This window comes from Haliotis rufescens, unplaced genomic scaffold, assembly GCF_023055435.1.
Source record: "Haliotis rufescens isolate VD_foot unplaced genomic scaffold, xgHalRufe1.0.p SCAF_3, whole genome shotgun sequence".
Taxonomy (NCBI): Eukaryota; Metazoa; Mollusca; class Gastropoda; order Lepetellida; family Haliotidae; genus Haliotis; species Haliotis rufescens.
The window spans coordinates 56,450,670-56,478,418 of record NW_025964001.1 but is presented as its reverse complement, the minus strand read 5'-3'; the positions used below and the strand labels follow the sequence as shown (position 1 = coordinate 56,478,418).

General features: G+C 39.0%; 1 protein-coding gene across 1 annotated transcript; it reads right to left on the bottom strand.

Moving 5' to 3' along the window:
- Nucleotides 1-4,522: 4,522 nt before the first annotated feature.
- LOC125384297 (BPTI/Kunitz domain-containing protein-like) lies at nucleotides 4,523-7,996 on the bottom strand. The gene is made up of 3 exons (XM_048403103.1): nucleotides 7,843-7,996; nucleotides 7,086-7,384; nucleotides 4,523-4,834 (listed from the first exon to the last, which is right to left on the bottom strand). The coding sequence occupies exons 2-3, from the start codon at nucleotides 7,378-7,380 to the stop codon at nucleotides 4,665-4,667; spliced, it is 465 nt and encodes a 154-aa protein (XP_048259060.1). The 5' UTR covers nucleotides 7,381-7,384; nucleotides 7,843-7,996; the 3' UTR covers nucleotides 4,523-4,664.
- Nucleotides 7,997-27,749: the final 19,753 nt, after the last annotated feature.

Sequence of the window (27,749 nt, the reverse complement as noted above, 5' to 3'; positions counted from 1 at the left end):
ATTATTCTGAGGCAACCTTGCACAGATGCGTCCTTTGGATTCCGGGAAACGCAGGTTGTGGTTTCGAATTTTGGCTATATACTGTTTGTTTGTTGTTTAACGCCGCACTCAGCAATATTCCTGTATATGACGGCGGTAAATAATCGAGTCTGGACCAGACAATCCAGTGATTGAGCATCGATCTACGCAATTTGGATACGATGATATGCATCAACCAAGTCAGCGAGCCTGACCACCCAATCCCGTTAGTCGCCTCTTACGACAAGCATAGTCGCCTTTTACGGCAAACATGGGTTGCTGAAGACCTATTCTACCCCGGATCTGGTTATATACTGACGGACATGTGTAGATGACGCTCACTGACAAAGAATCGGTCGTCTACACTTGGTTTACTCTCACATCATACATCATACATTTTCTCTCACACTGTGATATAAATATTATACATAAACAATAGACATAAAAGTGTGTCGTAAAGGTCTCAGTGATAAATGTTGTCTTTGTTGTCTCACGCAGTCACTGAAAATTGGCACGCCCATCGCACGTACGTCACTGGTCCCACAAGCATCCTGTTCGTCTTCCTGCCTCATGACACTGCCAGCATGACGAGGCCTAGTCTGTCTTACAGACCCTGATACAAATATATATCAAATACAGCCCATGCAAGTCTATAATGTTTGGCAAGTCTAGATTACTGCAATATCAGGAAAATGAAGAGAATCACTGGGCTCCCATTTATTATATTTTTATTAAGATAACCGAACAACTGTTTTTTCTGTACGATATGTTCATTTCAGAGACTAGATGTTAGTCTAGACGAAGCCAAATGGGACGAATAAGCAGGCGAACCGCGCTTAACCCACGATACCGAAACGATTTCAACGCCTGAAAATAACCAGTCGCTGTCTACGGAAGCCTTTTAGGGTCATTTTTAAATATTTTTTTCTTGAAATGGGCGCAAACGGCAAAAAAAAAACAGCCAGTGTTGTTACTAAAACATTTGACCATCTGAAATATTTCAATTGCTGTTTCCCGCCGTACTATATTCCAGCTACACATGGTCGCACCCTGTACATGATCGAGTCTGGAGCAAGCAATCCTGTGATTTTGTGAGCAACGTCCCACGCCGTCTGAGTGTGTTGATATGACTGTTTGTTTGTTTGTTTGTTGATTAACGCCGCATTCAGCAATATTCCAGCTACATGACGGTGGTCTTTAAATAGTCGAGTCTGGACCAGACAATCCAGTGGTTGACATCACGAGCATCGATCCACGCAATTGGGATACGTTGATATGCATCAACCAAGTCAGGGAACCTGACCACCCAATCCCGTTAGTCGTTTCTTACAACAAACATGGTCGCCGGTAACGGCAAACATGAGTTGCTGAAGACCTATCCTTATCCGATCTTCACGGGCCCCTTCGGGGAAAGAGCCAAGTCACCAAGCCTGACCACATCGCCGCTCAAGACAAGTCCCAGGGACCAATTCTAGCCGATATTGTAGCAGATCAATCATCTCCGAGTAATCAATCAAGGGAGAAACTCGACTTAAACAAACAAATAAACAGTCAAACAAACAAATAAACAAACGAGACTTAACATTTCTTGTAAAAGAGTGAAAAATTCATCATTTTTATCGTCCGCTTTGTATTTTGAGGTTGTTCTGGACAGATTTTGTGGCGCACCCTTTTTAACAGTTGCTCTTGTCTCAAGCATTTTCAACCAGCACCAGACAGAACCGTTATCAGGGAAATTGTTTTGATTAACCAATTGTCGTATTAATGAATAAATGCGTATAGAGTGTCCCTTTATCTATATATACTCACCGACAAAATAAATGTTTCAAATTAATGACAAAACTAGCAATCAGTCAAGTGTTACCACAGAGTGTCTTTATTCTTATCACGATATGATGCCCGTGATTTCCAAACTTTACACGCTAATCCTGCACGAGACAAATGGTGCATCTTGAGTCATGGATCTATGACGTCACATGTGAAGCGTTCATGAGCGTCGGTTCATTCAGCATACCAGTATGTTCGTTTGTGCATCGAACAATCTAATATCTCTTGAATATGAGTAATTCTTCATACATTACCTACCATGTGTGGTATTCGCGTTTCTCCTGGCGCTGAGTGAAAAAAACTCAAAATATGCAGCTGTAATAGTGCGCCCTGTGCCTCAAGCATAAATGTAATGAAACGCTCACTCAACGTTTAAATGTCTACGAGCTACGAGTATCCTGAAGTGTGAGAGGCTCTTTTCGTTTTCTGAGTGACTGTCAAGACATCAAGCAAAACAAAGATTGATTGTGTAGGTCATGAGAGGTTATCCATCATTAAACACCTTAAAACTGTATAAGTTTGCAATTTATATGCAGCGTTTCTTTTTGTCGATGACGGGTTCGAATCGAAGATTAACATTGATTATGTTCTAGTTTTTTCAGCATCAAACCCGTGGGTTTCACCAAAGTGGTAAACGTCTAAGATCTGCATCACTTCGGAATTTCCCCCACGCGAGGCTTAAACTCCGTGATACAGCTGAATAATACACAGCGTTAAACCAAACTTACTCAGTCACTCCACGTTTCAGTAAATAAAGGTGACGAAGGTTGAACAGTCTTCTTAGCAACTCCGACTCATCATGCAGAGTTACGTCCCTTACACGAATCTCAGTTGTACTCTGATTATGAACCTCGGTCAGTCCACACCGCAACAGAGTTCGTGTGTTTTACCAAAGTGGTCGAAGTCGGTTACCTTTGTCAAGCTGACTGACTTTCACGAGACTGACATGCCGTGATATAACTGACACACTGTTTAGCGGATCAAACCACACCCACTCACTCACTCAACTATTAAAGGGAGTGCCTTAATGACAACAGAGTGCCAGATTAGCATCTTGTTGCGCCCGTGTACAGCCTCAAGCGTACAATAGACGTCATCGGATGTCAAACAGAGTATTGGTTTCATGCGGAAAGTAGCTCAAGCATGATAAAAGACACGTTTTCTTAGAGGAAGGGGAAAAAAATGGAATAACCATCAATCACCATTATTTACCAGTACTTCATGGTGACCTAAATGTGTCAAGGGGTGATTAAATTCATTTATTATCATACGGTCATTCATTCGTTATCGTCTCAGACCTGTAAGCATGTTCCTGACCTATTCACAGTATGTTTTCTTCATTTAGCCTCGACCTGGCGTGTATCCGACAAGCGGACCAAAAGACGTCTGTCTAAAATGTAATGTCTTACCGCAGACTGACCCCACGTTTATACCTCTTCGAATGTGTGTATTGCTTGCTGAATGTGGTGTTGGACGTAGGTTAGAATGAGAGTCATCTTTGGACTGTTGTAACCCTCAAACATGGAAATGTCATAAAGGACGCCGCAACGTCAACAGACTGCCTCTATTTCTCAACATGGTGACCGATTTGCCGTTTCGCACAAAAGAAAGACATTTTTGTGTAAGTTTGCTTTTTGTATTGATGAACACACGTAACTACATTAGTTAAGGGGTGATTTCGCGTACGCATCGCAACGTCACATTAAAAGGTTGATGACTTGTGCCAGGTGATGTAACGTCAAAATGGTGATTTAAATTATGCATTGTTTGTTCTCAATGACTGAGAATGTATCAATACTTGTCGACGAAAGTGGAAAACCTTCTGGGCAAGTCTCGTTTTTGCCACTTTAATCCACTAATGTTGAGGGGCGGTCAGGTAGCCTAGTGGTTAATGCGTTCGCTCGTCACCGTCACGCCGAAGATCCGGGTTCGATTCCCGACATGGGTACAATGTGTGAAGCCCATTTCTGGTGTCCCCCGCCATGATATTGCTGGAATATTGCTAAAAGCGGCGTAAAACCATACTCACTCACCCACTAATGTTAATATATTTGATATCAAAAGACAACCGGTGATATTCTCTCTATATATATGAGGTGTGGTGGAACAGAGTTAAATATCACGTTCAAGAGCGACGTGCATGCACGTGTGTGTGTGTGTGTGTGTGTGTGTGTGTGTGTGTGTGTGTGTGTGTGTGATTGTGCTTGCGTGCGTGCATGTACTAATCCGGAATACTGTCGGTTTTATAGTACTAACCCGCTGAGATACCAGTTTAACATGAATACCCTATTAAGACACAGTATACTGACTCCGAGTCGACCAGTTTTTGGTTTATCCCCTAAATGCCGAGCGCCAGGCAGGATAACAACAAATACCCCCATTTTGACGTATTTTGTTATGATGCGGCCACCGGATCGAACCACCGACCATGACACTCTATCAACTAGACCAAGGAGTGAGTGAGTGAGTATGGTTTTACGCCGCTTTTAGCAATATTCCAGCAATATCACGGCGGGGGACACCAGAAATGGGCTTCACACATTGTACCCATGTCGGGAATCGAACCCGGGTCTTCGGCGTGACGAGCGAACGCTTTAACCACTAGGCTACCCGACCGCCCCACTAGACCAAGGAGGTGATCCTATATATATAAATACATATAAGACAAGTGCGGATATTACTAATAATATTTATTATTGAAGATAAGTGTTATGAGTGCCTTGGAGAAGAAGGCTTTATCAAAACATCTCCAGGTCAGAATAGGCTCGCCGAAAGCACCTGGAACCTCTAAAACGATGTCTGATAGTGCTACCCCGAGATTAGCAGCACTGGAACTGACAGTCTTGCAGAGTGTGGAAGTTGTTGCAGTTGCCCCCGCACCCTCCGTAGACAAAACGTCTGCAGGTGCCAGAATAATGGTCATAGAAGTACCGATCGTAGTAGCCTTGGCACTGACCCTGGAGAACGGGTTGCAAACAAAGGTCCTCGCCTGGAAGAAAACAGGCAGAGTAATGCAATAAATTGAATAAAGCAACATATAAAATCAATCTCATTAAAATCAGATCTTAGTTCTTGCTACCGCTAAACAAAGATCTGAGGACATCCCATTACGGGTCACGTCAGACCGACTTGCGCGAACTTTGACCGACCAATGGAATGACCAATCAGAAGGCAGCTTTCTCGTGCTTTACGGCACTAGTTTCAAATTGGCAACTACGCTTCGAAACGTATTTTGACAAATTCTCGATTACAAATTTGAAACCTGAACAAAAGAACATTCTGGAATGGCTTATAGATGGTCTAGATTGTATGGATACAGTCGGTAAACCCGTAACTATCGTTCGGAGTTAAAGTTTTCGAGGCTGCATGATCATGATTCCGACTGTCACTTTCATAATCTGGTAAGCGATGTTCTGATTAGTCGGATGAAAGGTCGTTCTGACGTGACCCGTAATGGGATGTCCTTAGATCTTTGTTTAGCGGTAGCGAGAACTTAGGTCTGATTTTAATGAGATTGCATATAAAATATGATTCGTGACCCAAATGTGAATAAAAGCATCACAACTCTTTCAAACATATCAAATAGTGATGGAGCGAGGTGTTCGCCAAAACTGGAGCGTATCCTGTCCCACTGGTGGCACCCATTACAAACACATACAAAGGCAAGTCAATTGTTCACCTGAAAAATGAAAACCACGTATGGTACGAGTCAGAATAGGGAATTGCAGGGAGTTATAGAAAGAGCCATGAAAAAAAATGGATTTATTGTGTAGTTAAACTATTATGTAGGTTGATGTGTGATTTTCCCGATGACGATCGCGACTACTTTGGGATATGTTTATCCTTTATAAAATTAGACAAACACATGTTGATGAGTGAGTGAATATAGTTTTTAAATATTTGTAGTAATAATACAGCAATCAGACGACATCAGATATGGGGATTCGAACCAGCGCCTAGAGTGTGACTAATGAACGCTTTCACCACATGGTTACCCCATCGTTCATATACCAACTGTATCCCCGACACTGATGGTGGACGGGTGGCCTAGTGAATAAAACGAATGCCCATCCCGAAATGCCGGGGTCGATTCTCTGAATGGGCACAATGTATGAAGTCATCATTGTTTGCGTCATAGTAGATGATGACGTCATGATCAATATTTTGACATTCCGACAGTTTTCTTACTTTAAAAGACGCAGCTTCATTTATAGACCAATACACTGTCTATCGTACAAAATTAAGAAAACTCTGGCCAGAATGCACGATGAGTGTTATTAAACACGTAAATGACTTTTTTAAAAATCAGTCATGTTAAATTAAAACAATGTATTAATTTAATAAATAGTTGACTTTTGAGGTCATCTTCAAATCATAAACACATCTCGCAAATAATTTGCAACCAAACACACTTGACACTTATTTCGTAACCATCTGTGTTTTTAAACTCACAAATTGCACGCCAGAGAATTACCAGTCTCGCTTATCCGCCGTCACAGTGGTAATAGATATATCAATGGATCACTGAAAATCAGTGAAGACACCAGGATTGGAGACATGGGTAAGCATGTCCTGCTCTACCGTCAGCACCCGCCACTCACAATTTGCATAAACCTTGACCAGACAATCCAGTTACATGATAGCGCGTTTATTGATTTTGTTGAAACTAAACTAAACTAAACTAAAATGTTAAAATGGAATAACGTTTGTTGTGCAGAGATTCTGAAGCAGTGACAACAAATCCAGCAATTTGTTTACATATCTGTAATTTGATTGTTGGATTATCTACCTATACTCCTTGTCAAGATTCATAAGGACACACGCAGAAATAACAAGCAAACCAGTTTGTGTCGCCATATTGAAGATATCTTGAACTTCAGTTGCTTAAAACTAGTTCAGAAAACCTATGAGTGAGTGAGTATTGTTTTACGCCGCTTTTAGCAATATTCCAGCAATATCACGGCGGGGGACACCAGAAATGGGCTTCACACATTGTACCCATGTCGGGAATCGAACCCGGGTCTACGGCGTGACAAGCGAACGCTTTAACCACTAGGCTACCCGACCGCCCCTCAGAAAACCCGGGGGGTGCTTCTCGAGCCCAAGTAAATACCCGTACAACCGTTCAATAAGAAAGATGCTATAACATAACATTATCACATATTATTTTGCCTTATGCATTATTTGATGGGTTGGAGGAACTATAGAGAAACACGTTGAATTACTCTAGTAACACCTACCTCCACAGACGGCGCGACATTCAGTCAGGGTGTGGAAGTTGTTCGAGTTTCCACCGCAGCCGCTATAGATGAACTTCTCGCAGATGCCAAGTTGATAGTTGAAGTAGTACCGCGGACGAGAGGTTAAACAATTGCCCGTGACTTTAGGAACCTGACAGCGGTACTGGTACTGGCCAGGGGGGTACTGGCCCCCGGGGTAGTGACCACCGGGGTAGTGACCACCGGGAAACTGGGCAGAGGCAAGGATAACAAGCCCAGCAAAGACAGCCACCAGACTTGTACTGTAGAGTGGCATAATGCTGAGGAGAGAAAGATTCAGATGACACATCAGAAGTGTATAGTCAGTCATCTTAACTGAGTATACAATATTTAAGCATAACAGTGTAATACAGTCTTTTAATATCTGAGATATTAAATAATCAACAATTTATCATCTGTTCTGAGTAATGTATTTACTGTTTAATTGTGCCATTCTATGCTATCCGAAATATGTTTTTAACGGAATACTGTATTAATCTCCAACTCTGGGAACAATACGTTTTTTAAGAAAACCCACCAAAACTGTTTAATACAGTGTTTTTCATTTAACCTAGGCATTGACACAACAGTTTGATTGTTGCGAAAGAAATGACATAAATTTGACATTATAAGCTGACGTCCGGATGGATAATGACTTCACATTTACAAAAACCTGAAGGGATAATTTAAGGCGTTAATGAAAAAATAATGAAATAATAGAATGCAGACAACTACTTACCGGTGTCTCTCTCAGGTGTGGTGTGAAACTGTTCTTTATGAAGGGAGCATATATAGTCGACCTTGGACGGACAAGGCATGATTGAATGGTTTCGTAGAACGCTGCTTCTCCATTAATCTTCTTCTGTCTGCTGCGGGAACAACCCCACCTGATGATGGATGGAGATGAAAGAAGCCGCGAAGGTTTCTCCTGTCAGAGGAAGAATTATTTAGCATATCTCGATCAGGTATTGTCTGCCATGTAATTAATAGGGTCAACTTTTTTGCACTTGTTTGTCATGTGAGAGAGTGGTTTACATAGTTGAAAATTGAGATGTTTTGACAGAATGGAAACTGGTTCTTTTCTGAGATTGTATATAAACAGTTAAGCAAATCCTTTGATTTTTTTAATATAGATTTTACATGGTATTAATTCCATTTGTCTCATATACTTTCTGTGAATATAAAGAAAGTTCTTCTTTGATTGTATTAAGGATTGTGGTTAATCGAGACAGGGATTTGGGGACCCAGCAATATATATGTTTAAGAATAGCGAGAAAAAACATCATCATCATCATCATAATAATAATAATAATAATAATAATAATAATGATAATAATGATAATAATAATAATACGTCTCCACTAAGTCCAGTGAACGATTCCGACTATACCATGAGCATAAATTTACGAATTACTATCAAATAGTGATTATACCAGGTGTCTCCAGATGTCTAACATAAAACGTTTTGAAAGCTTCACTGATGCCATTTGAGCAAAAATAGTATTGACGATCTTGGAAATCTATGCATAAATCAAAATAAGACACAGACACGCCTAAGTTCAGCTTCTTGCCCAAACTATCTTGTTTCCGTTTTGCCAGAGCAGAAATTACGAAATTCTCAGTAAAATAGGGGCTCTATTATTATTATTATTAATTTAATTTTTTTAAATTTTTTTTTTTTTTGGGGGGGGGGCAGCCCTACCGAAGATCAAACGGTTGCTCCCTAATGTTTGAAGGGTAAATGAACATTATATAAGTAAAAAATAGAGTTTTGAGCAGGCATATCCAGTTGCTTATGTTTCGACACAGCGATCGATGTGTAGACCATTTTCGGTTGTTGTAACTTTCAATTATGAGGGATATAACAACATGTTGCAAACTGGTTAAAAACTACTAACTCTTTACTTTCGGCCTCGTTGCCATGGCTTGTTTTGTTTAGATCGTAAGTATATAGACCCATGCACCAGTCGTTTTCTCGAAAAAAATGTTGGCTTTACAATAATACCCCAACATTTCTTTTATGTTGTCATACTGTTTGAATAAATTCGAGACAATGTGAAAACTATCCACTAGCGTTGCGTGCAAAGGGTAGCATCTCGACATAGATATAGGAAGAAATCCGGCAAACAGGTTAGAAGCACATGTGAGAAACGGAAGCCTTCGGGGTCACCTACAGACTCTCTGCCACCGAAAACACCGAGGCAGCTGGTACAGTATACCATACAGATGCCTTCCGTTTTTACATTCGAAGCCAGTACATCTGAACCTACAGCTGAAAACCAGGACACTGAACCGGTAAGTGAGAAACAACACTGTGATCAAAATCAAAATCTCTCACAGGACAGTTTTTCTAAGAACGTGTCGGCTAATCAGAAGGATATATTGTATCCATCAACAATATTTAACTTTATTAATGATGCCTCCATTGACATTCTCACAAGTAAACTCAGCAGAGCTCCCATGTTGCCCCAACTCCAAGACAAGTTTGCCAAGTTATTTGAGAGTGTAGCAAAGGATCTTGTCGAAGGTCTAGCCAGAGATATTGTACAACCGCTAAAGCAAGAAATCATTCATCTTCGACATGAACTTGAGATGAAAGATGATGATCTTGAACAGTACAGTAGAAGAAACTCTCTACGTATCAGTGGCCTACCTGGGCCCAAGGAGGAAAACACGGAGGCATTAGTGATGGAGGTCCTCAGAGACTTACATCCTGACCTCACAGCATCGGACATCGACAGATGCCACCGAGTCGGTAAGAAAAACATGGATAGGAACAGACAGGTCATCGTAAAATTCGTCAGCTATAGAAACAGGCACAAAGTAATTTCTAACAGAAGAATGCTGAGACAAAATAGAAGTTCGGTCTATATAAACGAGGACCTAACCAAGCATCGAAGTAAACTGTTCAAACTGACTCGAGACTTAAAAGCAAAACACCTAATCTCTTCCACGTGGACTTATGATGGCCGAGTGTATGTTGAGGAACAACCCGAGGGTGTTATGTGGGTGATTCAGTGCGAGTCTGACCTGGACTGATATCGTTGATGTTATTGAGAACTTACATTAGATTAGATTTGTACCCTGCACTGTACAGCTTCAGTTACAAGTGATCCATACTGCGATACAACAGTGATACAAAAGGATCCTCCAAAGCATACTCATAGTAATGTCATCAATACTAACTACCGTCACGTGTCCACACAACGGAAAACACTCCACTCTCTAACTCTGGTGTACACAGTTTTATGATGACTAACTATCCTTGCCATAATTCCATGTCAAGATCTGCATTGCCGGTTTTGTTAAATATGCATGATATTTTGTTCTCGCAGTTATCTTACTATTGTCAGTGTTCCCGATCACACTACCACACAGCTATGAGAAGTATGTATATATGCATCTTACCCAATGGGTAATGATATAATTCAACACCGTGTGGTGATCGGGGTTTTCAATTGTATTTCGTGTCAAAAGAGCCTGCGTTGCACACATAAATTCAGCCTAAGTAGTACTCCATTCACTGTATCTTTTCTCAACGAATTTTACAAATTGTGTGATTTACTGCATGTCGAATGCAGAGCGTGTTTGTATTTCTTTGTTTCATGCAAGCTCAGATCAGAAGCGCTAATGTAACAACTGTTTTGTTATTGTTGCTCATGCTAGCCGGGGACGTACATGTACATCCAAATCCTGGACCACCAAACCGTGACAACGCTGACCAGTCACTGTCTATATTTCACCTAAATGCTAGAAGTAAACGTAACAAACTCTCTTATTTAAGTGAATACCTTTCAGATTACAGCGTCGTTTGTTTTACCGAGACACACCTAGATGACAGTATTAAAAATGAAGACTCGAGCTGGGAAAACATTTAAGAACCGGTACGAAAAGACAGAAATATGTTCGGTGGTGGTGTTATTATATATGTAAATAAGCTGTTATCTTTTAAAAGAAGACAGGAATTAGAAAACATGCAAGACGAATAGATATGGATTCAAATATGCTTACCTCAAAGCTCAATTTTATTGTGCTCTGTCTACAGACCTTAACATAATTCAGTGAACTTTTGGACTCACTTAGATGATAGCATTGAAAATGCCCAGGATATTTCGTGCAAGATTACTGTTGTTGGTGACATAAATGAAAATATGTTATTGTCTAGGAGCTTAAACGTAAATGAATTACTAAATAGGAATATCTACACAATATCATAACCGAGCCTACCAGAATTACTGACCACACCAGTAGTTTATTGGATCCTATTATTATCAGTGAAGATATAAAAGTCATCGACAGTGGTGTAATTGATTTTGATAGTAAAATTAGCGACCATAGGGGAACTTACATTGAAATAGACATTTATTTGCGAACAAAATTAGCATATAAAAGAGACATTTCATGTTTTAAAAACGGTGACTATGATAAACTAAATTCGCTTATTGAAAATACTTGCTGGAATGAATTATTTAGTCAAAATTCAAATGTTGATGAAGCATGTAATCTGTTCTATAAATACTTGAATAAATATGTTAAAATATGCATTCCAACCAAAGTAGTAACCATTCGTACAAAGGACAAACCTTGGTAAGATTTCAGTTTAAGACGAGGATCCAGGAAAAGAGATAGATTAAGAAAGAAGGCTAGAAAAAAAAAAAAAGTCATAAGGAAAACGACATTCGGGCCTATAGAAATCAGAGGAACAAAGTAAATAACATGAAATGTCACGCTAAAGAACATTTTTACTCAAACCTCGATGAATTGCTATCAGAATTGCATGCAGAAAACAAACCCTCTTACTGGAAAGTTTTACGTTATGTTGTGAAGAACTCTGACTCAGCTTACAACATAGCCGCTCTTAAAAAAGTATGATACGGACGAACACCCGACACTTTTTACTGATATTGAGAAACTGAATAAATATCTATATCTGATGTCTATGATACAAGAACAACTTGCCCGACTCCACATTTCGTACAGAGACAGAGATGAACAACATAGTCACATCTAAAATGGAAATTGAAGACATAATACAATGTTTGCCTCTGAACAAAGCCTCTGGACCGGACAAGATTTGTCATAAATTATTAAAGAAAACTGTATATTCTATAAGTGAAGCATTGTGTTTACTGTTCAATATGTCCCTACAATCAAGTATATTTCCATCAGTGTGGAAAAAAGCAAACGTTATGCCACTATTTAAGAAAGGTGATCACACTATCGTTTCTAATTATAGACCGATATCACTCATTAGCTGTTAAGGAAAATTGTTTGAGAGAGTAGTGTTCAAACATTTATATAATTACTTTCATGAGAACAAATTGTTGTATAAGAACCAATCTGGGTTTCAGGCTGGTCACTCAACTGTCCATCAACTAATAGATCTTTACCACCAAATTTGTACAGCGCTAGATAACAAGAAAACTATTGTATTGTATTCTGTGATATATCAAAAGCCTTTGATCGTGTATGGCACAGTGGGCTTGTGTACAAATTAGAGAGGTATGGTATAAAAGGCCAATTGTTAAAATGGATTACCAGTTACGTAAGTAATCGTAGCCAAAGCGTACCAAGATAAATGAAGGCTGGCGTGCCACAGGGGTCCGTGCTTGGTCCTTTACTCTTTATTGATTATGTAAATGACATTGCTGATAAATTAGACTGTATGACAAGACTGTTTGCCGACGATACATCGATTGGCATGTCATCCAATGATAACTGTGTACTGGAACGTTCCTTAAGCACAAATTTAGCAATCTTAAGTGAATGGGCGAAACTTTGGCTCATAACTTACAATCCCGAAAAGACTAAATCGGTTCTATTCTCTCGCAAAGACAGCAATGGAGGTCTAAAACTATATTTCAACGGAAAAGAAATCAGCTCTGTAAACAGTCATAGGCACTTGGGTGTTATACTTGAAGCCAGTGGCAAATGGTATTGTCATATAGATACCATAATTAAAACAACTTCCAAGATGATTTACTCAATGAGAAAACTCAAACATCTACTTCACAGAAATACTATTAACAATATATATAAAATGTTCATAAGACCACACTTTGAATACGCATGTGAGGTTTGGGATGGTTGCACCGAAGAACAAAGTGAGAAATTAGAACAATTACAATGAGAAGCTGCACGCATTGTAACTGGTCTACCTAAATATACCCCCAGGCATTCATTATATTACAAAACCGGTTGGGAACCCTTAGTTGAACGTAGAAAGAAACGTAAACTTTGTCTTTTCTTCAAAATTAATCATAACATGGCTCCTTCCTATCTAACAGATATTCTACCCAAAACCGTTGCTGCAAAAAACTCATACAGTCTCAGAAACTCTGAAAACATCAGTGTTCCTCTCACAAGACTAAGACATTCGTGTGAATCCTTTTACCCATCGTCTATCCGATTGTGGAACTCTATTCCGTTATCAGATCGAAATTCTACGATTTCTTGTTTCAAAAATTCGTTACAAAAGCACCACCCAACGTCACCTGCGTACTTCGCTTATGGAAAAAGAAAATATAATATCTTACACACAAAACTGAGATACATGTGCAGTCAATTGAATTATGATTTATATAGAATTGGTATAAAAGATCACGCGAACTGTACATGTTCGAATACATGTGAAAATGCATATCATTATCTCGTGGAATGTACATTGTTTAGTCATCAGCGTGAAATTATGTTAAACAGCCTTAGAAATATTGTTCATAACATAACTGTTGAAGTACATTTACTGTTATACGACAATGCAGATCACGTTGTTACAGAAAATGAAGCTATATTTAAGGCAGTACAACATTATATACATGTATGTACAGCTAAAAGATTTGTGTAAAGAACTGTTCATTCAACAATGTATATATATTATATCTATCTATCTATCTATCTATCTATCTATCTATCTATCTATCTATCTATCTATCTATCTATCTATCTATCTATCTATCTATCTATCTATATATATATATCTCTCTCTCTCATCTATAGTGTTGTATGCATATTAAATTTGAAATTGTTAATTTTTTGTAAATACCAGGGAGAGGGCATTCTAAGTTGGAAGAACTTGTCCCCCCATCCCGTTCACTCCTTGTGAATGAATATGTTTAAATCAAAATCAAGGGTAGCACCATAAGTAATAGTGTGGTATCACGGTGGTACTCTCCTGTTATCGCCCCCTGGACAATGTGTTACGGCGTTCTGTCCACTACAGACCGCCTCCGTGGTCTAGTGGTAGAGCGTCCGCCCGGAGAGCGGAAGGTCCGGGGTTTAAAGATGGTAAAAGATGGTACTTGTTGTTACCCTGTCTGGCGCTCGGCATTAAGGGGCTAACACAAGGACTGGTCGGCTCGGAGTCAGTATACTGTGTCTGAGTGGGGTATTCATGTTAAACTGCGGCATGGTATCTCAGTGGGCTAGCACTATAAATCGGCTTCAGTCCGGACCAGTACAAGCAGCCACAAACACACACACGTGCATGCACGTCTCTATATAAGTGCAATAATCTTGGACGCGACGTTAAACCCAATTTCACCTCACCTCACCTGTCCACTACAACACCTTTCATGTTATACCAAGGTAGTCTGGATTGAACCCGAATTCATCTCAGGGTATTGAACGTGACCATCGCCTGTTCCCAAAGTGCTACCATGGCTATACAGTTGGTTGGGATGCAATGGGACGATCGGTCATACGTGGGATGTTATGGAGCACGCGTGTAGCGACCAGAAGTGGGATACGACCAGAACTGGGATAAACAGTCCACAATTTCGTAAAACCCCATTTACTGCGGTAATGCTTTCGGTTAGCTCTAAAATGTATGGCGATATATATGCGGAATATGGTTTAGTCTATGCTATTTTGGGGGACAATACTGAATATGAATATGACCCACATTAAATTCTTCACTATAAATTGGAAACATCTTGAGTGTTTTGTTATTTTGTACTTGTCAAATATTCACACGCCTTTAAGTGCGACAATTCACATTCATGCACAAATGCCACTGTATATGTACGATATTTCTTTTCATAAAGTATGTTACTTGTTTGAGGTAGCTTAGTTCAGTAGTTAGATGTTGCTTCGTGGAACAGATGTTGTGAGCTTATCTTGCAAGGGGAGCTGTCGATTGGTTTCTTCCTCCATTGTGAACTGCATTCGTGGGTTTTGGGATTTCAGATGGTCCAATAGAGTTCTGGGGTCATTGTTGGGATGTAGGATGACAAAGGTGTCATCAACTTTGCGGAACCAGCAGAGGGGAGTTATTGGGGATGTTTCCAGGGCTTTTTCTTCAAGGTGGGTCATAAATATCTCGGTGATCAAGGGTGATAGTGGGGATCCCATTGGGAGGCCGTGGGTTTGTTGATAGAAGTATCTCTCCAGGTAAAGTATGTTGAGCTGATACAGGAGTGTATGAGTCGGGTGATGCTGTCAGTTGTTAGGAGGGTGTCTAGGGATGGGAAGATTTCTAACTACTGAACTAAGCCACCTCAAACAAGTATTTAGACAGAATAACCTCTATCATGAGCAACTGGTTCAACAGACGATAAAGAACACCACCAAGAAATCTCAGAAATCCCCACCCCAACAGTCTGCACCCTTTTTGATCAGCCTCCCCTACTTTGGAACAGTTAGCGACAGAGAAGTCATACCATTCAGAACACAATTTAAGCCACAGGGAAACCACCATCCAGCCACAAGCTAGAACCACCACGAGCAGTGTACAACATTCCATGCAATTGTGGACAAGCTTACATAGGAGAAACATCTAGGCCCCTCAAAACCCGAATAAAAGAACATCAAAGCTCAGTCTCAAAAGATGACTCTAAATCAGCTCTATCAGACCACATCCGTGACAACCCAAGCCACAGCATTCAGTGGGAGAGAGTCACAACCCTCGCCACCAACCTCAAAGACTTCAAGATCAGGAAACAAGAAGCCATCAACATCAAAGAATCCAGCCGTCAATCAACCGTGACCAAGGCTATTACATACCCCCTGGCGTACCATCAACTCATCAAAGACCCCAATCAGCCATAATCCCGTTGTTTATATTACTGGCTTCATCCTTTGTTTATGTCACTGACTTCACCGATGATTGCCATCACTACCCTTGTGTGTACATAACAGGTTTCTCTACTACAGTATAACAATATCTACTCTACTGTATAAACATTGCCTCCTACTTGTATATATACTTGCCAACCACATTCTGTAAATCTACCAAAGAATAATAAACTACCTAAATGAACACCAAATTAAAAATCTTAAACAAAACTGCAAACTAAACTTAAAATACCCAAAATAGACACAACACTAGCTAGCCAAATAAATAAACAAACCGACCCAAACATAGCTAAAACTACCACACTAGCATACATACACGAAAATTGGCCAAATTGGTGTCAAATTTACACGGACGGATCCTCAGATTCGACCTCCAAACACACAGGTTTCGGAGTCCATACCACACAACCAACTAAAACCACACAATCCTCCCGACTGCCAAACAACCAATCAATATTCACGGCAGAACTAATGGGCATGGCCTCAGCTCTCCATAATCAAGAATCCAAAAACCACAAAAAAATCCTTATACTTACCGATTCCCTAAGTGGACTGCAAGCCCTCCAAAACAAAAATACCCAAAACCGACCTAAATTAATAAATCAAATACTTAAAAGCTCCAACGACCTAACTAAGGCAGGCAAACAAATAACCTTCTTGTGGATACCCGCCCACGTAGGAATATACGGTAATGAAAACGCCGATAAAGCAGCTAAACTATCCCTCAAAATCCAAGAAATAAGCTTAAACTTACCCATCTCAAAATCAGAAATTAAAAGTGTAAACAAGCAAAAAATCACAAAAAATGGCATAACCTATATCTAAACTCAAATAGCCAAATCAAAAAGTGCTCAGCAAACCACTAACCAAACCAAAAATTCTCCATCCATCAAAAAAAATCGACAGAGTAATCACTAAACTTCAAACAGGACACACCAACCTAAATAACCACCTAAAATTAAAAAAACCCAAACACTACAGGTAACTGCCCACACTGCAAACAACCAGAAACCCCAGAACACGCACTCATCCACTGCACACACTATCTAACACATCGAACCGCATTACAAACCACCCTCAATCTAAACAAGGCTCTCACTCTAGAAGCAATACTAAACCCACAAAATAAACTAGAAAACTTCAAGGCCTTAGGCGTATTCTTAATAAAAACGGAACTAATAAAACGCATCTAAAAATACAATAATCTACCAAATCAAAATCACATAAACAAACAAACATCCACCATACCCAGCTCCCTTAGTTCTCCTCCCCAACCCCATCGGCATCTATTCCAAATCTCAAAATTCCCAAATTCTAGAGAGCAACCCCTAAACCCCCCTCTTGGGTTGCACAGACCACTTTCGCCCCTTTCGGAAACACATTAAATGGCCTGGCCGGGCCCGTATGCGAAATACGCATCAGTCGGAAAGCGCACGTTAAATCTCCAGAGTAAGAAAGTAAGTAAGTAACTTGCTTGATAACGGTGTTTGAAGAGATTTGTCGCTTTATTTAATTATATTTTTTTAATATGAAAAGGGTTTTGTCGCTTTCATTTTGCCGTCTCACATCTCACAACCTTCACGTTAAACTCCCTCAAAGCCATGCTTAAGTTACAAATGCAATGCGGCGATAAAGTAATGGTTAACGACTACGCAACATACACAGGACACTGCAGTGTACTGTAGGTGGTAGCGGTCAGTGCAGAGCATTCCATTTAAGAAGCAGAATGACATAAATAAGCCGTATTACACTTCAAAGCTATGGACATCGCATAGTTATGAAAATGCTAAAAGATTAATGTAATAATGAACTGCTTCAGGAATTTAAGTTTAGGTAATATGGAAAAATGTAAGAGATTGATTTTATAGTGTCTTTTTAGTTTCTAGTGTTTTCATATATGATACACTGTCACAAACAAACAGTCCGTATTTATTTTTAAATATATATTTGAACGCACTGAGAACAATTTGCGGTGCAGGTCGCTGTAACAGTCATGACAAAAAGTATAATGAAACGAAACCAATTTTATCGCAAGTATTTCGCCTGAATATCTAAATGAAGTTTTTCCTTTTCTTGTCTCAGCAAAACAGTAATTTTATTAACCTGAGATATACATGTAGATCTAATGTCCAGACAATCAACTCTAAGCCCCAGAGATATGTTAAACCGTTTCTACCTGTCACAGAGTGACTTAACTGCACTCTGGACAACGCAATGTTAAAGAATTGTAGCTTCTGAACAACATCCCTTTTGTACAGTATTGAGAACATATCGTTTAGGAAATCTGGACTATTTAACATGATGTAATCCATGCGTAACAGCGGTCAGTTAAACCATTGTCTAACACAGCATTTCACATTATGACATTTATAGCCTTAATCCATTTTCCCCCGGCCGTGTCTGTATTCACATCCATAAGCCCCATGGCCAGGGCAACGCCATTGTCTCTTTGTCTGTCTATTGTTGTCCAATAGTGTATATATATGTTTACATCTTTACTGTTAGTCAGTCTGGTATTCCAACAGCACCTGTATGTACAGCCGCGAGTAGGATACGCCTGCTTGCTGGACTTCACTTGTAGTTGTTGAGTTGGAATCTCCGCTCGACATATTTCTATTAGTAATTGTATTTGTTTGTATTATTGCCGACTAAAGAAGTTTGGACTCAACGTATTCTTCGTCTTCAATCTGAGCTTATTTCCCCGTCAACATACGCGTTGACATACCCAATACGATAAGCTTGTGGAACGCTATGCACGGGAAGTGTATTGACGATTGGTCACGAAGAAAATTTATAATCATTTCCCCTAGCTTAAACAACACACTTGCACTTCGGTACTATTCTTGTTACCTTATTCATTGTTGCCACAGGCTCTGTTGTAGCGAGTGAAACGCTGATAAATCTAACTGACATGTATGGGGGATATAAGACTGCTTATGTTGTTATCATTTTGAAGGTGCTAAACATTTTCCATTTACATACAAATACTAAGCAAATATCAGAAATAATATGCATTTTTACACCCATGGTTATAATCTGAAAATGATTTTCAATCGTGACTCAACTCATATTGAAATATTTAAATCAGTGCTCTACTTTAAATAATGAGAACTAACTTTTTTATATTAAATGTTGATATTTTGCAGATTCCATTAAGTAAACTTACGGTATTCGATCTAACCATATGCATTTAGTTATGTTTAGAGTTAACATGGTCATTTTACCAGCTCTAAGCCAAATGATGCATACATTTTAAATGTTCGTCACATAGGCCATGGAGTAAGCACAGAGACGAGGTTAACGTGGGTGGAACGTCGGGGGAAAATTAATAGCCATGACCAAGCCCTGTGAATATTTCAAAATATGCTTGTCGTTTGTTAGACTTTATCGCAGTATAAAAGGGACCCAAACACTTGCTCATATCTTAATATCCGAAAAACGCTTGCTGAAAACATTGTATACCTTACATATACACTTGATCAAAATATTGAAGAGTAATGAAGTAACAATTTCGTAGCAAACGTATGTTGTGTAAAATAGATAGTTGTCAACGGTATGTTTGCAAATTAATCTTTGCATATCCCAGGAATTGGCGTTGTTTCAGTTTTGACATTTAATCTCGCTCTGAAGGCATAGACGTGCAGAATGAATGGAATCTCTGTGAGGTTGTGAGTATTATCATCTGTTAGGGTGTACGTTTAGCATTTCGAATCACCAACCCTCCAGAATGGAAACTTCATGCATGTTTTGATACTTATCTTTTTAGGGGAAAGGGGTTGTGGCTGAAAATTATTTAACAAGGACATTTCTTAGGAATATGGAAATTGTTTTGTCGCTTTTATTTACAAGTTGAAGCAAACAGATGTAACAAAATAAAAGATGATGAAAGGATGTGTAATTTATGCAAGCAACATGACTTTGATGATGAGTATCAATATTTAAAACAAAGTGATTTCTTGGAAGGGAAAAGAATGTCGTTAACCATGGAAACATTTAAAATAGCCAGGAATATAACAAGAGCTTTAAACGTAGATTGTGTAGACATCTTAAGACCAGAAAACCACACACCTATTGTTTACAGGATGCACACTTTACATGCAGGTGATATGGAGACACAAGTATATTAATGACACTAAAATGAGTGCAGAATTAGTTTATATTCAAAGTATAATTTGACTTTGATCTTGTCAGAGAAAAAAGTACGTTGGTAAGGAAAATTATCACGCACGCCAGACTTAAATTTTCCTTCAAAACACCTACGCTAACACACCACCTAACACATATAGTACGGTCCAAACCATGAATCTGCCTATTTCCTGTTTCCTATTTTCTATTCGAGGACGTCGTGAAATTGTCTTGTCGAAAGTCCAACCCAAGCTATAGATTAGATCATTCACGATATCGAATTACACTACAATTGACTGATACTGAATACACCAAACTGCTGAAAAAGTAAGGAAGCTGAATTGCAATATACCAAATACATGGGCAGTGATAGCATAAACGTATTTAACTTAAATGGAAAACTGTCTTGGGAAACACTTTAACCGATGTTAAAAGTACAAGTATTAAATCGTAATATCACAAAATGAAAAGGAAAGAAATCAACAAATTTTAGCACAAATTTTGCTAATGAACCTGAACTACATGCTAATTGCTCATTTAGATGCAAATAATACCAAACATAGATATAACAAAAACTAAATAAGATGACGTCACTAATACGAATATCGAGGGTTTTATCATTTGATCAAAGGGCAATGGACTGAAAATTGGAGAAACCAACTAAACATATTTTTGCCCATTGAGAGAAAGACGTTTTTAAACAAAGCACTGTTGAAACTTGAAACCAAAAACGGGACAACTGTATCAAAAACAAAATAATTCATCAACCAAGTACAAATGTATTAAGATATTACCAATATCACGAGGATTTGGAACATTTGGTACACCTAAGCCTAATACAGATTAACATAATAGCAAAGAGGGAGAATTAACCCATAATGAAGTACCAAACGCCCTCAAACATAAAGGAAATGAAAATGTCCCGGACCATCGGGTTATTCTGTCGAATTCTCTTGGAAAGACGTTAAAATTTACTTTAGCATAACAAAAACAGGGACATATTAGATCTTTGCCTCAAAGCGTTGAACCAAAACACTTTCTCAAAAATTGGTAATCATTTACAATTCAGGGTTGTAGTCAACAAACAAGCTCTCACTATTTCATGCAAATTGAGTGAGTGTTGGGTGCTACCGGGAGGACAGTACATGCTCATCCTTTTTCGCTAACTCTTAGTGCCATTCATATATTTTTCACATATAATTCACCGCTTTATTGCTTTTTACGCCAATTATTTTGTTTGTTTGTTGTTTAACGCCGCACTCAGCAATATCCCAGCTATATGACGGTCTGTAAATAATCAAGTCTGGACCAGACAATCCAGTGATTGATATCAAGCGCATCGATCCAAGCAATTGGGATACGATGACATGCATGAACCAAGTCAGCGAGCCTTACCACCCGTTGGTGGCATCTTACGACAAGCATAGTCGCCATTTACGACAAACATGGCTTGCTGAAAACGGTCATGGCTACCCCTTTACGACAATGGAATCTGTTTCGGCGGATAAGGGAGACTGGTTATTCTCCGGCGTTGACCTTTGTATAACCATGAATAATTAACTTCACTCTTCGACATCCTGTTGGAAGTCACACTTTTCAGATCATAACAACGCCAATACATGCCGGGCACAAGAAACGGTTCTCATGAACGGCACATATGATCATGTTAGTTCAGGTTCGAGCGGGAAATCTCGCTATTTAGATCATTACAATGCTAAGACTAACTGCGGTTGTCCAAGAAACGGTTCTCACGACCTGCATGTATGAACATGTTAATTCTGGTTCAAGTATATTATGACTGGATAAATGTTTCATGTTATAATGAGACTATAAAGTCGGTAGGACTGCCATTAAGATTTGTATACATTTTGCATTTACAAGTGGGCAGAGACGAAAAGGCTGGGTGTGGTTTGAAATGGCAATTCATTTAACAAGAGAAACCACATCTTCTTAAAAAGACATTATTCTCTGGACAAAGTGACGTCTTTATATTAGTCATGGGCATGTGACAGTCCCAATAGAAAATCAAATTCGTTGTATCTAAAGATTTGACACCAGATCATGTAACCGGATCCTTCAGTGAATGTGCCTTTGAGATCATATGACTTTAAAGTGCTATTTGGTACATTACAAAGAGTTTTGAAATGCTTTCAAAAGCGACTGTCGTCAACTACACGGATACATGCCGCGCCGAAGGCAACCGATCCACGGCAACAGCGTCGTGACTCACAGTATTATTAGATTTTTTGAGAATCAGCCTTTATATGTTGAATGAGGTTTTTGTTTTTGCTACTCGTCCTTACAGTCTCAGTCTCCTCTTATATTAAATCTTAGTAGGTATCTGTTTCCCTGATATTTCATGTTCCTATGTATGTAATGGAGCAAAGGAAGATTGCAAGATAGACACAATTTTATGGATAACAACTTCTTTAATACTGTAAAAAGCGACGTTTCGGTATAGATCCTTATACCTTTGTCAAGCAAGACTGAATGAGGGACATAGTGCAGAATATATATAGCAAGTGGAGGATTAACAGTAGAGGATTAACAACAAGGGCATACATGAGGGGGATAACACAGGTAGGTGTGACAACAAGGATGATGCTATCACAACACGATGGACAGAAAACACATAGCTAGAAGCCAATGGGGCATGAAGCCAATAAACAGGTGATTATTGTTTGATGAGTTCATAGTAGGCGGATGGGATGAAATAGCCTTGATCTCTGTTGATTGATGGGTTGTGGCGGCGAATGTGGACTGCTTCTGTTAGTTTTCTTTTGGTGAAATCAGTATTAAAGAAGTTGTTATCCATAAAATTGTGTCTATCTTGTCATCCGCCAACTTCTAAGTAATGCCTATCAAACAAGTTATAGGAAGATTGGTCTTATACTTTGATAAGTTAAGCAAGAACTTTAGACATGGCAATTAAAACATAATCTATGTGTCATAATCCCCAGGCTCCAACTAAAACAAAACACATAGCTCATAGGAGCTGAATACATTTTGTTCCCATTCAACTACTGCAGGGTCTGCCTTGATAAAGAGCTCATTGTCTTAGTGAATCATGATAGACTCACAATATGTGCATTGTAGCGTACGTGGCATTCTACTGGGGAATTACGGGGAAATATTTTACTCATTAAGACCTCTTCTTAATGACGAATACATACACATCCACTCGATAATTAATGTATGTGACACAATTATATTCTCAGTTAGTTCTGACCGTTATTCACCATCAAAGAAATATAGGTTGTGATATTTAAAGTTTAAATTTGTCATTCAAAGTCGGTATGGAACGTTTTTTGTACAGGTGCGTTGGCTATTTAAACTCAGTATGGAGCATTAGTCATTACCAACATAACATAAGGTGTGTTATATTCGTTCTTAAAACCTATTGGGTGTAATTTTCCAAGTTTCTGCACATGAATTTACATTGCCTATACTAAAGTCTTGTTATGCTGCATCATAAGAACATATGGTCCTGTGCGTCTGCCGCCTAATACATTAATATATGCCACACACGTTAAAACCTCACAGTGATTAATTATTGATTATATTCCGTATAGTCATAGTGTTACATAAGGAGAAAACATTTCCCGCGCGTCGGTCGAGATATTTGTCCCACACAGGAGACACCGTCCCTAAACAGTACATTATGCAGTAGCCTTACATAACAGTCATGCCTTTGCACTGGGAGAGCGGTATTCTAATACATGCATTAGTAACCTAACGCCAATATTAACGAATTGTTCTACTATATTCTTCAGCTTTATATTCAGTGAGAAGTGATTACAGTTACAGACTGAGATTATATTACGATGTCACTATGGCATGACGTCACAATGCAATACAGTTACATTCCATCGAGCCGTATGATTAATTTGTGAATTTCATTATATATGTGCTACTGTACACAAGTGAATCTCACCATATATCTACAAAATATGTGAGACTCACGCCGAATCAATTTATAGCATCTTCTGAGTAATATATTTGCCAGTAACGTCTCTACAGACGAGTGTACCGACGTCAAGGTGAACGTTACATCAATCATTGTGTCATGGAAGAAGATCGGTTCGGGGGCGGCAGCGTTATGGTATGGGGTGCGATTACAGCAAGACAGAGGCCCCTTTTTTTAGTGGTAGAGGGAAATCTCAATGGACAGCGCTACCGCAACAAGATCATCGGCCCTGTTGTTCTACCGTTTTTGCGTCGTCGTGGTTGGTTGGCTGGTTGGTTGGTTTGTTTGTTGTTTAACGCAGCACTCAGCAATATTCCAGCTATATGACGGCGGTGCATCGTCGTCGTCATGACCCAGGCATTACCTTTCAACATGACAACGCCCGGCCTCATATTGTTCGACTTGTTCAGGATTCTCGTCAACAAAACAACGTGAATGTCATCTCCTGGCCGGCTGGCTCCCCTGATCTCTCACCAATCGAGCACACGTGGGATGAGATGGATCGGCGCCTTCGACGTCAACCACGTGTTCCACAGACACTCCAGGAACTTCGAAACATGCTCCAGCAGATGTGGACAGATATCCCACAGGACTTTGTACGACGCCTGGCCCATTCCATGAGACGAAGATGTGTTGCTTGCATCGCAACCAGAGGTGGACACACACGCTATTGATTTGTAAATTGACATTTTGGCATGTTCATGTTTTTTTTAATGAAATCACGCATCTTATGAAGTCAGTATGGCAAATTAAACCATTTGAACACTTACAGGAGTCTTTCATCTGTTGCAAACCGAAATTGTTTCAGATTTGGTAAAAATAATAATTTTGCATTAAATCTTATTCAATGTCACAGGAACTTTGATTGTTCAGTATACATCAATACATATGACGTCCTCACAAAGAATTGTAGTGACATATACTTATACGGTAGCTTTTGTTCAGTATACATCATTACATATGACGTCCTCACAAAGAGTTGTATTGACATATACTTATACAGTAGCTTTTTTCAAGACATGGACACATCTGAGTCATCTGTCAAAGCATGAACCAAGGCAATCCACCTCTCTAGCAAAACAGTTCAGTGAACCATTATTTCTTACGGTGTTCTTTTTTTCTATTTTGAATATGTCACTGGCAATTTTGATGTAAACGTCGAGAGACAAGCTATGTTTCTTTATGCATGAATGCATCTTTTGGCCAGAAACAAAATGTGCTTCAAAGGATAATTGCTGGAATTATTGAAACAAAATAAAATCTCATGGAATGTTCCAGTAAGGGAAATACTACTTGCTAAATGTAGGTAGAGAGAACATTTTCAATTTTTACCCAGAATGGGGTTACAGGTTCACATTCAATATACACATGAAATAGTCTTTCTTGTTCATACTCACAATAAGAGCATACATCCTTATCTACACCTTTCATGTTCAACAGCTCTCTTTAGTATAAATAACCCAAACAATGAATCGAATTTAATGAATTTAACAATGCACATGTATTTGGTATTATAAACCGCTAGTTTGGCACAGATATGTGTCGGGTACTTTCAGGCACTGAAATTATTTCCTACGGGTCTGCATGAACAAGTGTTAGGTTTACTACCAAGGACCATCAGAAATATACCCATATAGGTATACACTATATACAACGTATGGTCACATGTATGATCAATAAATAGAGGATTCATCACGAGTGTTTTTTAATATGGGAAATATCAAGCGAGTCTTAGTTAATCGGTATTTGCCGAGCCTTTGGCGAGGCAAATACCGATAAACGGGACGAGGTTGATATCTCCCATATTAAAAAACACGAGTGATGAATTCTATTTATCATTTTCACACTTTTGCTTCCAAATTAAGGAATAATTGCATTAAACATTAACATCAGCAACTTGTCGAAATCTTACGTATAGATCGTGCGTAGTGATACATGTTTTCCATAGCCATGTAAACCAAAATAAACAATTCGCTGAGAAAAAAAGTTCCTCGGATTATTTTAAACAAAATACTTGAACAGACTTCTGCAGAATAATTGAAACTTTAATAACCGTAACAACAACGATTCTGTGTAATCTGATTATATCTCCGGTGTTACTTCACTTATAATATATAGTTTCAAATCAAACCGCTCGCTCTTCCGGTTATCTAACTTGCATATCTAATTTGCATACTTATGTCATTGGGGTATGACATACATGTTTTTATGTCATAAGCTTATGTCATGGATAAATGCTTAAGTTAAATGATAAATATTGATATCTCATACTGATGTCATTCATTAAAAAATGTTCAGTGGCTTGGAATTTGTTTCTCTCTGGCTGTATTTCCATAACAAGTACACTCTGTCGATAAAGAGTATCACAATAATTACTGGTATACGGTAACTTCACCACAACAAGCACGAGGTATAAGCTTCACGAGGATTTATAAAACAATGACTGGCCAGCGAGCCTGTATAGTTGATGTAAATGTTGTGCCCTTTGAGATTTCAAAAATTGACTGTATGTCTGCTCAAACTATGCCTTTACCAACAAACAAACCAAAGTAAGATATTATATTCTCTAGCAATAACATCAGATCATGTGTTACAGTATCAGAACCCTTCATTGTTAGTATCAAACTTCAAAATCATATACTGAGTCAAATTAAAAACTTCACATTTTTAAAAGTAATTCCATATATGATACACAACGGACACATGTATCAGAGAAGGTAAATTTTAATCATTAATGTCCAAAGAAGGATTTTAATTAACGGTGGTAACCATAATTTGTTCCAAGCACCAAGCACGGTATTCGGTAATAACATCAACAGTTTAAATCATAAGTCCCAAGCACTAGAATCTGATGGCACACAAGTTCAGTAGCGTGTATGACCACCATGTGTGTTGACAACTGCCACACAACGCCTCCTCATGGACCTTGTGATGCTTGTGAACACATGATTGGGAAGACGACGCCAGTGTTGCTGCAAAATGGTGCCAAGATCTTGCAAATTCGGTGGTTGGTTCTGGAGAGTACGCAGACTTCTGCCAAGAGCATCCCAGACGTGTTCGAAGGGACTGAGGCCATTGTCTTGCTTGAGAACGGTATAATATCGTTCTGAGTGTATATTTTATATCCGATATACATACTTTCATTTTTAATGGTAAAGTAGACACAACTTCTTTAATACTGTAAAGGCGACGTTTCGGTATAGATCCTTATGCCGTTGTCAAGCAAGTCTTGTCAAGCAAGTCCTTATGCCGTTGTCAATCAAGTCTTGCTAGTAAGCTTACTTACTTACTTATATTGGAGATTTTACGTGCGCTTTCCGACTGCAGCGTATTTCGCACACGGGCCCGGCCAAGCCATTTAATCCGAAAAGGGGAAAAAGTTGTTTGGCAATCCAGTAGGGGTGTTTTAGTGGTTGCTTATATAGAATTTTGGAAATTTTGAAATTTTGAAAAAATGCCAAGAGGGTTTGGGGGACGAACTA

Bases quoted from the DNA above. Each gene is read 5' to 3' on its own strand.
- LOC125384297 (XM_048403103.1), bottom strand. From the start codon at position 7,380: ATGCCACTCTACAGTACAAGTCTGGTGGCTGTCTTTGCTGGGCTTGTT. The intron at 4,835-7,085 runs GTAGGTGTTACT...GTTTTCTTCCAG, and splicing joins ATGTCGCGCCGTCTGTGGAG to GCGAGGACCTTTGTTTGCAA.